Consider the following 16,059-nt stretch of genomic DNA (forward strand, 5'->3'; position numbering starts at 1 on the left):
CTGTCGACCAAAAGAAAAACTGATTTGGATTCTATTCTGTAGTGTTCAACTAATCTGGGAATGGTGCTTTAGAGTTTTGTTTCGGAACCCATACTGTTTTAATTATTCGATTTGGGATGCCATTGGTGTTTAGTAGTAGTACAGGTTGAAAGGTGTATGTATGTACCCGCCCAGTGTTTAGTCCAACCTATAAAGCATGCAATTTGGTGGTAACTTTCTTTACTACAACTAAAGCTTGGACACCAAATGGAAGACCTTGACTTTCAAACCTCCTAAGTCTCTTCCTTCCACTCATAAAGGTGTATCTTTCTTTACTTTCTTTACAAAACCATGTTTCCACTAAATGAAAGACCTTGACTTCATTACCTAAGTCTTTGTATCTTTTATCCTATTGTGATCATTTCTTACTTGACAATAATCTTATGTAGAGAGAGCTTCCAATTGTTATTTATAGCTGCATCAAAATGACCCACCCATACCCAAAACGATAGACAAATCAAATATGTTGCGAATACATATTCTTGTTGGACTGTTGCTATTCTTTATTTTACTTTCCAAGTTTGTTTCGGCTTTTTCTGAAGGTTCCTCAATTAATACTTGGAAAATAAATGCGGTATTTGAAGAACAAAACCAAGTAGAGTCTCTTCTTAAATGGAAATCTAGCCTTCCCGACCAAACTCGTGGTCAACCCAAAGCTCTCCTACAGTCTTGGAAGAGACGGACTTATCAATGCAAATGGTATGGAATCACTTGTGACAACAAGGGAAATATCTTCGGAGTGAATATAACAGGTTTGGGTTTAAAAGGTACGCTCTATCATTTCAACTTCTCGGCTTTCCCTCACATTGTTAGTCTAGACTTGAGTTTGAATGCTCTCTACGGCTCAATTCCTTCTCAAATTTCACATCTTAAAAGAATAACTTATATTGGTATTGGCGACAATCAATTCTCTGGTCACATTCCTAAAGAACTTGGGGATCTACCCTTCCTTGTTGTCCTAGATCTGGCCCAAAACAACCTCATAGGTTCAATCCCATCTTCTATAGGAATGCTAAGTTCTCTTACTGAACTCTATTTGCTAAGCAACAATCTCTCGGGTCCCATCCCTGATTCATTATGCAATTTAGATAAGTTATATACTCTATTTCTTTATCAAAATCAACTTTCTGGAATCATTCCGCGAGATATAGGAAGGTTAAGATCTCTTACGTACTTAGTTGTGTCATCTAACAATCTCTCTGGTCCCATCCCTGATTCATTATGCAACTTAGATAAGTTAAATTCTCTAGCTCTTTATAAAAATCAACTTTCTGGGATCATTCCGCGAGATATAGGAAGGTTAAGATCGCTTACATATATACTTAGATGTGTCATATAACAATATCTCTGGTGTCATCCCTGATTCATTATGCACTTTAAATAAGTTAAATTCTTTATATCTTTATCGAAATCAACTTTTTGGAATCATTCCGCGAGATATAGGAAGGTTAAGATCTCTTACGTACTTAGATATGTCAAATAACAATCTCTCTGGATCCATACCTGACTCTTTATGCAATTTAGATAAGTTAAATACTCTAGCTCTTTATAATAATCAACTTTCTGGGATCATTCCGCGAGATATAGGAGGGTTAAGATCTCTTTCATCCTTAGATATGTCATTGATGTAGATTGTTGCGGAAGCGTAAAAGTAATGGAATCCACCATTGTTAATAAACTAAACTAACGAAATAAAACTGATAAAATAATGATAAACAATAAACTTGATTAATAATTTGATTAATAATAAACTTGGTTGATAATATTCTCTGATCTGAATAACAAGGACAGACCTGACTTCCTTTTATAGGAACTTAGAAACTTCTAGATAGACTCAAATTAGGATTCCTAAATATCAAAGATACTCAAATATAGAAACTTCTAAACCTAGACTTAGTAGGAAATACTAAAACATGGAAACTCCTAAACTCTAACCCTAATGGACTCGGCCATGAGGCCCTCTAACTAGTTTGGCCGTGAGGCCCATCTTGATGGTCTCCATCAGTCATATAACAATATTGTTGGTTCCATCCCCGACTCTTTATGCAATCTCACTAACCTAGAGTATCTATGTATTTTCTATGCTCAACTTTCTGGAGTCATTCCACGAGAAATTGGAAGGTTAAGGTCTCTTGGTAAGCTCTTTTTGAGTGGTAACAAACTCAGTGATAGAATTCCAGCTTCAATAGGAAATTTGAGCAGCTTGAATGTCCTAAACTTTGAAAATAACAACTTTTTTGGTTCATTACCATATGAATTCAACCACCTTGACACAGTCAAATTGGCATTGTCGGAGAATTTCTTATCAGGGTATTTACCAGACAACGTATGTAAAGGAGGATCACTTCAATGGTTTGCTGCATTCAGCAACCAGTTCACATGTCCGATTCCAAAAAGCCTTAAAAACTGCACCAGCATAAGACACGTTGACCTTGCAGATAATAATCTCATTGACAATATATCAATCGCTTTTGGTGTGTATCCAAACCTCCACCGTATCAATTTGAGAAACAATGGATTGTTCGGTGAACTTTCCCAAAAATGGGGGTTGAGCCAATAATTGTCGTCCTTTCTAATGTTTAAAAACAAGATTACTGGCGGAATACCTATGGAATTCGAGAAGTTAAAAAGTTTGAATGAACTTTATATTCATTCAAATAATCTCACCGGAGAAATTCCGAAGCAGTTGTTCCAATTATCATCTTTGATCTACCTCAGTTTGAGGAATAACCGACTCTCAGGCAGGTTGCCATTAACAATTGGAATGTTATCCAACATAGAAACGCTTGATCTATCAACAAATTTGTTAAGCGGGCCGATACCAACACAACTTGGAGATTGTTCGAAGTTGATCTCTCTTAATTTAAGCACGAATAAGTTGAATGGAAGCATTCCGAATCAGCTGGGGAACTTGCAGTCAGTACAAATCTTGTTGGATCTTAGTCAGAATGAACTCATTGGAGAAATACCACAAGATCTCGGGAAATTAGACATGTTAGAAACGTTGAATCTTTCACGTAACAAACTTTCTGGTTCAATTCCATCTTCGTTTGTTAGAATGGTTCGTCTGACCGCTATTAATGTTTCTTACAATAAATTGAGTGGTCCGCTTCCAGACATGAAGGCGTTCACCAATGCTTCATTTGATGCAGTCAAGAACAATATAGGCTTATGTTGTAATAACTTTATAGGTCTAAAAGCATGCAACAATTCTTCCATTGGAGAAAAGTGAAAGATGGTTAAACATGAAATTTTGATCGTAATTCTACTTCCCCTCTTTGCTTTTTTGATACTTCTGTTGTTACTTTTTGCTATCTTTTCTCGTTATAGTAAAAGATTAGCAAGAGATTTACAACTGACAGAACAAAGAGAATCTGAAAACATAAGAAAAGATGTATTCTCAATATAATAGGATACATTACATAAGACGGATCGAAAATAGGAGATCCGGCGGTCAAGATAAGTTGCACAAATAATATACGTGTATGTACGTGACGGATCGAGAAGACGAGATCCGACGATCAAGAAGAATTCAGAATATTGAAGATATTTGAAGATATATTGAAGATATATTGAAGATATGTGAAGATTTAGTTTCTTATATTCAGAATATCTCTTGTAACTATCTAATGGTAATATTAGATAGATTTTGTATTATTTCCTAGTTTAGTAATCAGAAACTAAGAAACCCTAAACCCTAAGTTATCTATAAATAGGAGAGGGTTCTAGGATTCAAACTCATCGAGTTATGTCTGACCAATGTAACCGATCAAACCCACGTACAATTGTATGTGGTGAATTATGAATAATGAGTAATTTCTCCGTGGATGTAGGTCTTGAGTATCCGACCGAACCACGTTAAATATCGTGTCTTTAGTTTATGTTCATATCTCCGATTATTATGTAATCGTGAATTTACATGGTATCATGAGCAAGTTAATGTTCTTGATTTAAGCTTCCGCAAAATTTCCAACGTTTTTTTGTTCGTTGTGATATTATAATCGATCAATTACTTTGACGTTTTTTTTTTATTCCCAAGTTATTCTTGTGATTATCAAATTTCAACGATTTTTTTTATTCGTGTGATTAATCCTCCTTTCATTGCTTTCATCAAGTATCGGATTGTAAGGAGACGCAAAATTCCAACTTTTATTATAGTTGTGATTCAATTATCATTCAATCGCTTTGTCGATTAGTTTATCTTTTCTAAGATTATTCTTGTGATTGCGTTTCATCCACGAGGCAAGAAAATGAAGTAAAAGAGGAAGCGATCTATTTCTTCTCACCAAAAATGCACCAAAGATTTCTTCTTCAATCAAAGGTTAGAGTATATTTTTCATATTCTAAATTATTTTCACTTGCCAAGAAATTTTTTTCTTTCACTAAATCATAGATTTTCAATTCTGTTTGGTTCCCCCTAAAGTTGACTAACAAACCCCATTCATCAACACCCCGGCATACCAAACCACTCACGTAGTCTACTTCACACAGAACAAGATCTTTTCTAAGCATTTCTATAGATGTCCCTATTTTATGCCATTAGCACCCTATAGAGCCAACTTAGTAAAGGGCATGGTGGGCATAGCAATAAACAAGGGCGCCTTTAAAACCTCCCCCTGCTTCTTTTTTCTTTCTTGCTTTCTTCTTCCCGAGAGGTGTCCTCTCCCGCGAGAACTGCCGGCAAGCACCATAGGTAGGACTTTCAATTCTCATCGGAAAACGACAATAACCCACTTTACTACACATCACTGGTATATTTCGACTTATCTTATATCTTTTTTGATGATTTTCAAACCCGAAAATCATATTTTTCGGACCTTTCTCTCTCTACAAACCGATTCTTCACCGGCTATTCTTGGTCGTGTTTGATTGATATAGATTAAACCAATCATCGGTTTGGAGTCTCATACACATCACAGATGATTTCTGTTTAATTTTCAATTAACTTCTGATTTAGGAAACCCAATTTTGAGAAATTTCCCACTTTTGGTAAACCCTAATTTAGAAGATTCTAAATTTCCCCAAATTAAGTATTTGCGACAGTTTCTTTCCCCACATTATTTGTGACGGTGACATTATTAGACCAGTGACAGTTTGTACACTGTCACTGTTTTTCATCCAAAAGAAAGTGACACTATTTTCTACTGTCACTAATGTTACAGTTTTGGGACGAATTTGTTATTTCCACAATTTGTCGCAACCATACACTGTTTATGCCACAGTTTTTGTGACAAACTTTTGCCACAGTTTCACTGTTGGAAAATTATTTTGTGACAGATTTCTAATGTCACCTATATCCAACTTTTTGTAGTTGTGACACAATTTTTCTGTCACTTTCTCTTCTATTTGTGACACTAAAATAGATTAATTTATTCTATTTTGACTTTTCTTTCCGATAAATCCGTGACATTTCCAAAGGCATACTTTGTTTACGACAATTTTATTTCTCTACCAAAATTTTGGACTTTCTCTTCAATGGAGAAATAATTCCTATTTTGGATTTTAATTCTGGAATTTAATCCGCGAAATTTTCATAATCATATTTTTCTTATGATTATTTTATTTCTTCCAATTATATTTTGGATTTTCCCACCACAAATAGAATGTATCTATGTTGACCTCTATTTCCGGATTCTCCCGTGACATTTTCTAACTCATACTTCATCTATGATGACTTGTCTTTCCTACCAAATAACATTTTGGAATGTTTCTCCACCAAATAGAATATCTTTTCAATGAATAGAATATCTCTATTTTTTCGGAATTATATCGATCTTGCATTTTTTTGGCAATGAATTTAATGTCGACCATCTTTTTGGTTGTTTCTTCTCCAATATTTTTTGACAATTACGACAATGATTTCTTGTCGATTTTAAACAAAACAACATTATTTTGTTGTCACTTGATGGGTCATGAAAATGTCCCATCTGAGTCGTTTAATTTAGCCAAGTTAGTTCGTTTCGAGTCTTTATTATAATAAAATGGTTGGTTTTTATGATTAGGTGTCTTTTGCGGAGTTAGGTGTGAAAACGGTTAAAAATGAGAAAAAGTTACTTGAAGGGCATTTTGGTCTTTTGGACACAAGGGTATTCTGGGAAATTTGGACAAGGTCAGTGACGAGTGAAAAGTAGAGTCCGAGACGAGCTCGTAGGAGAAAACGGAAGTCAATTCGGAGTCCGAAAGAGTGAGATATGTATAGTCAAAGTTGGAGTCAAACAATGTAGACTGGTGGGACACTTTCGGGCACCATTCTGGCTGGTGGGATGCACAAACCGGACAGCAACATGTGGTCCCCTCTTTTCCCACTTTTATGTCCCTGAATTTACAGAAATGCCCCTCCTTTTTGTCTCACTTTATGTTCAACCAATAAGAAATCATTTCTCAAACCTGTGGCCATTAGGACTAAGTTGAGAAAATCCCAGTTAACCCTGTCATAAGCTTTCGCCATGTCCATTTTGAGGCAAAAAGCTCCCTTCTTAGACTTAGATTTGTGCATGGAATGAATCAACTCTTGGGCTATGATTATGTTGTCCGTGATTTGTCGATCAGGGACAAAAGCATTTTGAGTCCAAGCTATACACTGTTCAAGATAGGGTCTCAGCCGGTTAGCAATAATCTTCGTGATGAATTTGTATAATGTGTTGCAAAGTGATATAGGTCTGAAATCCGAAGCGAAACTCGGATTACTAACTTTAGGATTAAGGGCTAAAGTGGTGCAGTTAATAGATGGCTCGATAAAACCTGATTTGAATACGTTCTGAATATAGACAGTGAGTTCAGCTCCCATTAAATCCCAATTATGTTGGAAATAGTAACAAGATAGTCCATCAGCCGGACTTTTTAGAGCTCCCATGTTCATAACCACAGCCTTTATTTCCTCCTGAGTTGGGATCCTTGAGATGTCGCCGAGGGCTTCAGTCGATAACACTTTAAATGCAGCAAGAATTTCGGGTGGTGGGGCCGTCACTGGCTCTGCCTGAAACAAATTCTGAAAGAAAACAATGAGATCATTAGCTATTTCTTCTTGATTAGTGGTCGAAATCCCTGATTGTAGGGTTAATTGAAGGATGTTGTTCTTTTTCCTTCGCATTGTCATAGCGGCGTGAAACGCTTGGGTGTTCCTGTCTCCATTTCGCGTCCAATTCGATTTGCTTCGCTGTTCTGCCCTTGTTTTCTCTATTTCTTCCAAATGGAGAATCTCTTCTTGGATTTTACTCTCTACTTCGATTAAATGTGTTGTCGGGATAAGAGTCTGGATGTCTTGGAGTCTTTTCCTTAGAATTTTTAATCTGTTTTTCACCACCCCAAAAGCTTGACGACTCCACTCATAAAGGGAGTCTTTGACCACCTTAGCTTTATCATGAAATGACCCTTGGGTCGAGTCCCACGAATTTTGAATTTGTTGGTTGTAGTCCCTGTGTTTGACCCAAAAGGATTCAAATTTTGGGGAAGTTTGTAATTGTGGTCCCCTAGTTTTGAGCTTTAATAGAATCGGAGCATGGTCGCTGTTATATCGAGGGAGGTGGAAAACTCCGGCCTCTGGAAATGCCGATAACCAAGAAGACGTACACAGAGCCCTATCTAACCTTTCACGCGTGAGTTGTTGAAAAGATTTTCCGTTTGTCCAGGTGTATGCTGGGCTATTGTATCCAAGGTCCATAAGACAAGAGTCGTTCATAAATTCCTGAAAATGAGACAAGAAGGGTATATTATCAGAACCCCCCCATTTTTCCGATCTTGCAGCTAATGCATTCAGATCACCAATGCAACAAATTGGGTTGGACGTGTGACGAATACGGGTGAGAATGTCATTCCAGAAAGGTCGTCTGTCCTGGACCCTAGGAGGTCCATATATACAAAACAGGTCCCATGTGTCTGGTTGTAAAGTAGTAGTAATAGAAATATGAATCAAGTTGGAAGAGACATAATTAAAAGCAACATTAATATTAATAGACCATAATAACATTAGACCACCACTACGACCCACCGAGGGGACCTGGTGATTGTTAACAAGACCATAATAACTTAAAGAAGATAAATTAGACATAGTAGATAGACGAGTTTCGGATAGAAACACTAAATCTGGTTTAGTAGCTACGAGGAACTGTTGTAATGTAGCCTTTGTCGGGTCATTCCCCAAACCACGACAATTCCAGGCAAGTATATTCATGACTCTGGCGGCTTTCGGGCTGCCGCTGCCCTTGTTGTGTCAACCTCCTGTGATATTGACTTAACATTTCTCTTGTACTGTTTTCGCATCCTGTCCACCATGAATCCTTCCATCTGATTGTGTTCTGCTTCCCTCATGCCTTGAGGTGAACTTGTTCCACTGCCTTGAAATGATGTTATCCCTCCTATTTGGGTTGCCGGAATTGACACCGCCGTTCCATCCTCCGTTATAACTTTACTCCTTTTAACCTGAGATAAATGAGTCAATAATTCTCCAAATTTGTTAGTAAAAGATATATTATCAGCGGGAACTTCCTCATTTGACCGAGTCGAGTCGGTATCCATCGCTTCTAGGCGTTGTCGAGTAAATGACCCTATCTCTTTTGGTGGGAAACGATTCATGAAAGGGACTTTGAAGTTGTCATTATACTTTGGTTCCATCGCCTTTAAGACCAGTGAACGTTGTTCGAGTGACAAATTCTGTTTGAGTAAATCTCCAAAGGCCAATATAATCGAGCAAAACCTCAACGAATGACCAATAAAGCCACATGAAGCGCAAAATCTTGGTAGTTTTTCGATTCGGAGTTCAACTGAAATCAATTGAGTGTTGGAGAGGCGTAGATTGACTCGCTTTGGTAATGGTTTGTCAATTGCGTACTCCACTTTCGCCCGTCCATAGACACTCCATTTAGATACTTCCTCCTGTGTAGTGGGGGTGAAATTCCCCAAAGAACCTGCAAGTCTATTAATAATAGTACCATTTAAGTGACGAAGAGGGATACCGTGAAATTGGGTCCAGAACCAGACTTTGTCGAAGGTGTGGTCTGCCGGTGCTAAATCTGGTTTACATTTCTGGATGATGATGAGTTCCTCTTGAATAACCCATGGTGCACTTTCAATCGCCATTTCTAATTCCGTCGCAGTGGTGAAACGAATCAAATATACATTCTCCCTGATCTCTGTAAGGGTGAACTTATTAGGGCCATTTAAAACTTTAGATATACGTTGCATCGCTACTCCTGTTTCGATTCTCCGTGAACTTTGGAACCAAATGACACCGTTTTTAATTAATTCCAATTCTGGTGCTAGTAAATCCTCCCCTGCCACCGTTATAGGTTCATGATCTTCTGTTGTTAAAGCAGCGAATTGACGAATAAAGTGTGATTCCTGATTATCCATGATGTGTTGAAAGAGTTGATGAACTTAAGAACAGAAATGAGAAGAAATGTTGGACAGTAATAACAATTGAGACTAAATCTCGATGATGAAAGCCCCTATAGGGTGACGAAAATAAATAGGCAGAAGAAAATAACTAATTTCCAGGCCGGAAACTGCCTAGAAACCGTATTATCCTCGGCAAAACCGCAGAAATAACTGAAAGCTCTTCCTAAAAAGGTGGCGCACTGGTATAACTGAAAATCCTCCGCTGCAGACGTTCTCTCTCCTTCGACTCTTGTATCACGTCACCTACTTTTCGGATTAAGGTCAATGGTCAATTACATGGGAACTTCTCAGCCACTAGAGGTCTGAGACAAGGGTGCCCATTATCACCCTATCTCTTCATCCTATCCTCCCAAGCACTCTCCCTTCTTATTAATCAGTATGAGTCCACAAACATGTACAAGGGTTATCAAATCAATAAAAACAACCCAACTATCACTCATTTACTTTTTGCAGATGACCTCATACTTTTTGGGACCACCACGGATCAGAACTTGAACGCCATCAAGGCCTTGATGCAACAGTACTCCAGCTTCTCGGGACAATCAGTGAACTTCAACAAGTCCTCTATTCATTTCAGCTCAGGTGTACCTCAAATCATACAACAACAATACACAACTTCATTACAAGTACCTAAAATGAATAATCAGGCCAAATACTTGGGAGCACAAATACTAAAGCCGGGAAACAGAATTCAAAGTCATGGATGGCTAATTGATAAGTATCACAAATCCTTATCAGGGTGGAAACAAAAACTAGTATCTCAAGCAGGAAGAACGGTGTTATTGAAATCAGTACTAAATGCTTACTGTACTTACCCCTTCAGTACACAGTTAATGCCATCTCATATTCATCGACAACTAGAAAGATTGGAAAGAGATTTTTGGTGGGGGCATGACAGTGAAAACAAAAAGATGCATTTCATCAAATGGGAAATCATTACTAGCCCAAAACAAAATGGAGGGCTCGGCATTAGATCGTTGGCTGAAGTTAATGAGGCCCTCATTGCAAAGATGACATGGAAACTTATTACAAATGGCAATACAGTATGGTGTAAACTACTCAGAGCAAAGTATATGAAAGATGATGACTTTTGGAACTCTCCTAAACCTAATGTTGCTTCACCTTTCTGGCAGTCAATCATGAAGACTAAAACCACTATGCAAAATAATGTACTTTGGATGGTGGGAGATGGAACATGTATCAAAATTCTTACTGATCCCTGGATACCAAACATTCATGATCATAGACCTTTAGTAACTACACCTCTTCCTCACAACATATGTAGGGTTGAAGATTTAATTCTTCAACAACCCAAAAGATGGAACATCAACCTATTAACCTCAGTATTCCAACCAGAGACAGTGGAAGCAATCACACAAATCCAACTACTCGAGAGTAATAATCAAGACAGATTGATTTGGAAACCAACAGAGCAAGGTAAGTTTAGCACAAAATCCTACTATCAACAAATAAAGGTTTTACCTACTTATTCCACTGTGGCCTCAAACTTCCCTTGGAAGAAATTTTGGAAGATAAAACACATGATCCCTAAAGTACAAATATTCATATGGAAAATGATACATGATGGACTTCCAATTCTCAACAATATAGCTAAAAGAATCGAAGGTATTCCTCAATTTTGTAAACTTTGCTCACAAGATGAGATAGAAACTATACCTCATCTGTTTGGATCTTGCCCGAAGCTGAAAGAGCTGATCAACATGACGAACAACCATAAGATTATCTCCCTGTCAACAGATCCAATAAGAAATCTAAAGGAACTACTGGAAAATTATGAATCATCCAATGAAATGTGGATTACTTACACTCTTCTCTTATGGGAATGGTGGAAACAGAGGAACGATGTGGTAATCAACGCCAAAAATATAGATCTCGGAAGATGTTGGGTGTCGATCAAATCAGAACTCAGGTACCTCTCAATTTCTTTAATTGATTCATCAGATGCTAACATAGTGCAGGTTGACGAATGGATACCACCTCCAGAAGGGATCATTAAGATCAATGTGGATGGAGCGTTTAGAAATCTTCAAGCAGGTGCGGCGGCAGTAGCAAGGGATTCAGGAGGAACAATAATCCTTACGAAAACGCAGATCTTCGAACCGATTTCACCTCTCCAAAGCGAGATGATTGGATACAGACTAGGGTTAGAGCTCGGCGAAGATATGGAGCTTAATGACTTCATTATAGAAGGAGACTCTAGGGTTTTAACCCTTTTTCTATCTGACGATGCCCAGATAGCCCCGTGGCGCCTATCGACGGAGCTGGAAGCCCTACGTGTACGCGCAAGGAATAGACACGTTACATTCCAGCATTGTAGACGGAATTCGAATCAAGTGGCCCACTCGTTGGCGGATGCAGCGTTAACCCCTTAATGTGCCTAGTTTGGTAGTTTAACCCCTTTGTTGCGCTATCTTACATTTCAGGACCTTGTTGTAACGTTTATGTTATTTCCGGAACTGATGTTGTATCTTTTATCCATTTAATAGAATGGTTTTCGCTCAAAAAAAAAATAAGAAATCATTTCTTGAGTAGAAAGCAACCCTAACTTCCTATTTTAACCCTCTTTCTCCCATTTTCTCCCAATTAACTCTTAAAACCCTAGCCATCAACCCATATCTATAAATAAATCTCTACCTCTTTCATTTCTCTCTAGACTTAAAATCCCTCTCAAAGGCTTCCTTCTCTAATTTCTAAGCCACTTCTCCTTCCCTCTTCTAACCCTAAATCCATTTCTTCTACTACTTTCTTTACCACCTTCATCTCTTCATTCTAATTTCTTTCTACTTCTAATCTCTACATCTAACCTTCTAATTTCTTCATCCAAACTTCTAATTTCTTCATAAATCTCTACTTCTTCTATCTCTCTTCTAAATTTCTCTTCTTTCATCTTCTAAAAAGCTATTATTTGGAGTTTTGGGTAATATTCTTGGAACATTTGGAGCTAATATTGGACATCAACATGGAGGCACAAGGAGCTATGGATCTAAATCTCTTTTGGTGATTTCTTTTCATTATCTTTTGTAATTCCATTTACTTTAGAATTTCAATGAATATTATTTTAGATTCCATGAGTAGCTAATCTTGTATCTAGGGTGTAGAGGAAACCCATACTTGGGCTTATTTTGAGATATGTTATTAATCAATGAATCCTTATATTGAGCTTCAATGCCTATTGATTGTCATTTCATGTTGATTCTATGATCTTTTTATCATTCATGTATTATAATTAGATATTTCATGCTTTTATTGAGTTATTAGATGAGATATGCCTTTTAGATAATGAATGATAGTTTAGAAATTTGGTTTTATATGATAGTCAATCAAACATTATTGATTTTGAATCGTGTTATTAAAGAATATCATCCGAAACCTAATTAGTTCATTAATCTAGGTTTTGAGTTATAAAAAAAAGGTGATTTGTTGCTTGAATGCTTATCTTAAGTGGTTCATTTATGTGGTGAAATCGAAAACCCTCGATCCTTTTTCTCACCTTGAATTCATTTCTTTTAGTCGTTTATTGTTTTCTTTTAAAATAGTTTTCAAATCAAACCGAAAATTTGAAAGGGGGTTTTAATTCAAGATTTAGGTAAAATAGCTTGTCCTTTGGAACGATACTCGATTTTATTTTAAATACTATAACTTGACCCCTACACTTGGGGAAAGACCTATTTTTAGGCCTATCATCACTCCTAAAGTTCATACTTGACGTTTTTATACGACAAGATATTGATCATCACAACCTTTTAGTTGTTGACATTTTCTTCATACAATGACCAACTTTACATACATGAGAAAAATACATGTAGTTTCGTTGTCATTGATTTTCGCTCAATTTTTTTAACCGCAACTACCAACCTTTTGGTTGTGACTTAATCATCGTTCAATAATCTTCCAACGCATCCACAATCTAAGAGCTGCAAGAAGACGAATACGGCGAATCAAGAAGTAATTCCTTTTTCTCTCTCCAAGTTGGACACTTCAAAATTTACGTGCTCCAACTTGCGGGGGGGGGTAATAGGATACATTACATAAGACGGAACGAAAATAGGAGATCCGGCGGTCAAAATAAGTTGCACAAATAATATACGTGTATGTACGTGACGGATCGAGAAGACGAGATCCGACGATCAAGAAGAATTCAGAATATTGAAGATATTTGAAGATATATTGAAGATATATTGAAGATATGTGAAGATTTAGTTTCTTATATTCAGAATATCTCTTGTAACTATCTAATGGTAATATTAGATAGATTTTGTATTATTTCTTAGTTTAGTAATCAAAAACTAGGAAACCCTAAACCCAAAGTTATCTATAAATAGGAGAGGGTTCTAGGATTCAAACTCATCGAGTTATGTCTGACCAATGTAACCGATCAAACCCACGTACAATTGTATGTGGTGTATTATGAATAAAGAGTTATTTCTCCGTGGATGTAGGTCTTGAGTATTCGACCGAACCACGTTAAATTATCGTGTCTTTATTTCATGTTCATCTATCTCCGATTATTATATAATCGTAAACTTAACACAATATGGAATTACGATGGAAAAGTAGTATTTGAAGATATCATCAAAGCCACTGAGGAATTTGATACTAAATATTGTATCGGAACAGGAGGGTATGGAGGTGTTTACAAAGCAAATCTTTCAACAGGTCAAGTTTTTGCTGTAAATTAAGAAACTTCACTCTTCTATGAAGACTCTGGATCTTTTGACCTCAAATCTTTTGAAAACGAGATTCATACATTAACACAAATCCGACATCGGCACATTGTGAAACTTTACGGATATTGTTCACAGGTTACACGAAGAATCTCGTTTTTGGTATACGAGTATCTAGAGAAGGGAAGTTTGGCACATGTTCTACGTGACGAAGAACTAGTAATGGAGTTCACATGGATAAAGAGGGTTAGATTTATTAAGGGAGTGATTAATGCGCTGAGTTATATGCACCATGACTGCAAACCACCATTAGTGCATAGAGATATATCGAGCAACAATGTGTTACTAGATTCTGAATACGAAGCTCGTGTGTCTGATTTCGGTACTGCACGACTTATAAGGCCCGATTCATCCAACTGAACTTCACTTGCAGGAACCCACGGATATATCGCTCCAGGTAAAAGAAAGACATCATCGCTCCCATTTATTGATTTGTTCACATATGGAGAAATTAATTAGGATAAGGTTTGTGTTTTTTTTTTTGTAAATATCTTTGTTCAGAGCTTGCCTATACAATGAAGGTCACAGAGAAATGCGATGTTTATAGCTTTGGAGTGGTGGCATTGGAAGTATTGATGGGAGCACATCCAGGTGAATTCATTTCGTCGTGTCTTCACCTTCAAAATTTTTACCGGGCGAGAGCATAATACTGAAAGATTTGTTGGATCAACGAATGGATCCTCCAAGTGATCATGATTTTGCAAAAGATATTATGCATGTTTTTAAGGTAGTGTTTTCATGCTTAAGTGGTGATCCGCAAACAAGACCTACAATGGAACAAGTATCTGTAAATCTATCTTCAAATAGATCTTTTTCCGACAAGTCATTTCAAACTATCACATTGGGACAACTAGTAAGGGATGCATAAAAAAGGTCTGACGAAGAAGCATCTTTCTCATCTATATTGTTCGGTCCATTTTTTCGCCTATAGTTCGGAACGGATTCGATGTTTTTTTTCGTTAGTTGGTCCATTTTTTGGCCCGTTGTTTGGAATGGATCTGATGTTTTTTGTTTAATGTTTTACTAATGTTATCAAGCGATGAACTGAGATTTGTGATTTTATGAATTGCAATTACGTAACGAAATAATAGAAATTCAATCATAGTTTTGGTCTTCTGATGAAGAAATTTGGTATTCGAATATGTCCTTGTTATGTAAATCAATAAGAGGTGCACAATGGTATATGTTTCCATCTGTTGATGTTACTTATCCTGCTCTCTCGGCTTTCAGTAACGTTATTGCAAGCTTTCCTTCTGACTTCTTCACGCCTAATTTTTGTGAGACATTGTAAAAGGAAATTTGACAACGTTTTTTCTAGTAGTTGTTGGTGCATGTAGAAGTATACAAAAGATCACCAAAAAGCATTGTAAAAGAAAAACATTCTCCAGCTATGAAACTCTTAATGCATCAATAAGATGCCTTTCGATTCCACATAAACCCACTCTTGGGCTTACAATAGGGTGCAAGTTCTAACTTGACGAACCATTTCAAAGATTGTTTATGAAGGTAGAATTGTCATGCTATGGTTTAACATTTGTTCTTTGGACGGTTATTATCAACTTCACAGGGCTTTACTCTTGACATGGTAATTGGACTTTTCTAAAATTTCTATCTTATTTAACTATCTTTTGTTTTCTGCAGAAAATTTCAGGGCTTTATGCACAGGTAAATGGAAGTTAATCTTGTTGATTACGTTTTAGCTCATGGGTAGTATTAAGGGCACCCGGCCGAGAGTAGCCGAGAAGGACATGAAACATTGTTCCATCACGTGTCAATACCATGAACTCAAGTATGGTTTTAAAAAAAAATCCGATAGCCAAGCAGGGAGATCGTCAGTCAAAAAACGGAGGATGAAGCAGAATATGAAACTCATGTATTTGTT

General features: G+C 37.0%; 2 protein-coding genes across 2 annotated transcripts; both read left to right on the forward strand.

Annotated features, from left to right (window-relative positions):
- Positions 1-487: 487 nt before the first annotated feature.
- LOC147570665 (uncharacterized) lies at positions 488-15,382 on the forward strand. Its single transcript, XM_086657203.1, has 6 exons — positions 488-1,410; positions 1,483-1,657; positions 2,045-3,442; positions 13,985-14,574; positions 14,679-15,139; positions 15,283-15,382. Exon 1 carries the CDS (start codon positions 503-505, stop codon positions 1,376-1,378), a length of 876 nt encoding a protein of 291 aa, XP_086513329.1. The 5' UTR covers positions 488-502; the 3' UTR covers positions 1,379-1,410; positions 1,483-1,657; positions 2,045-3,442; positions 13,985-14,574; positions 14,679-15,139; positions 15,283-15,382.
- LOC147570666 (uncharacterized) lies at positions 1,458-3,271 on the forward strand (the record flags this gene model as incomplete). The annotated part of the gene is made up of 3 exons (XM_086664661.1): positions 1,458-1,666; positions 2,119-2,539; positions 2,630-3,271. Coding segments are annotated over 3 exons (1,272 nt in total), but the record flags the coding sequence as incomplete, so codon positions are not given.
- Positions 15,383-16,059: the final 677 nt, after the last annotated feature.

Source organism: Eschscholzia californica, unplaced genomic scaffold (genome assembly GCF_041429995.1).
Source record: "Eschscholzia californica isolate CP2 unplaced genomic scaffold, dmEscCali1.0.p SCAF_1, whole genome shotgun sequence".
NCBI lineage: Eukaryota > Viridiplantae > Streptophyta > Magnoliopsida > Ranunculales > Papaveraceae > Eschscholzia > Eschscholzia californica.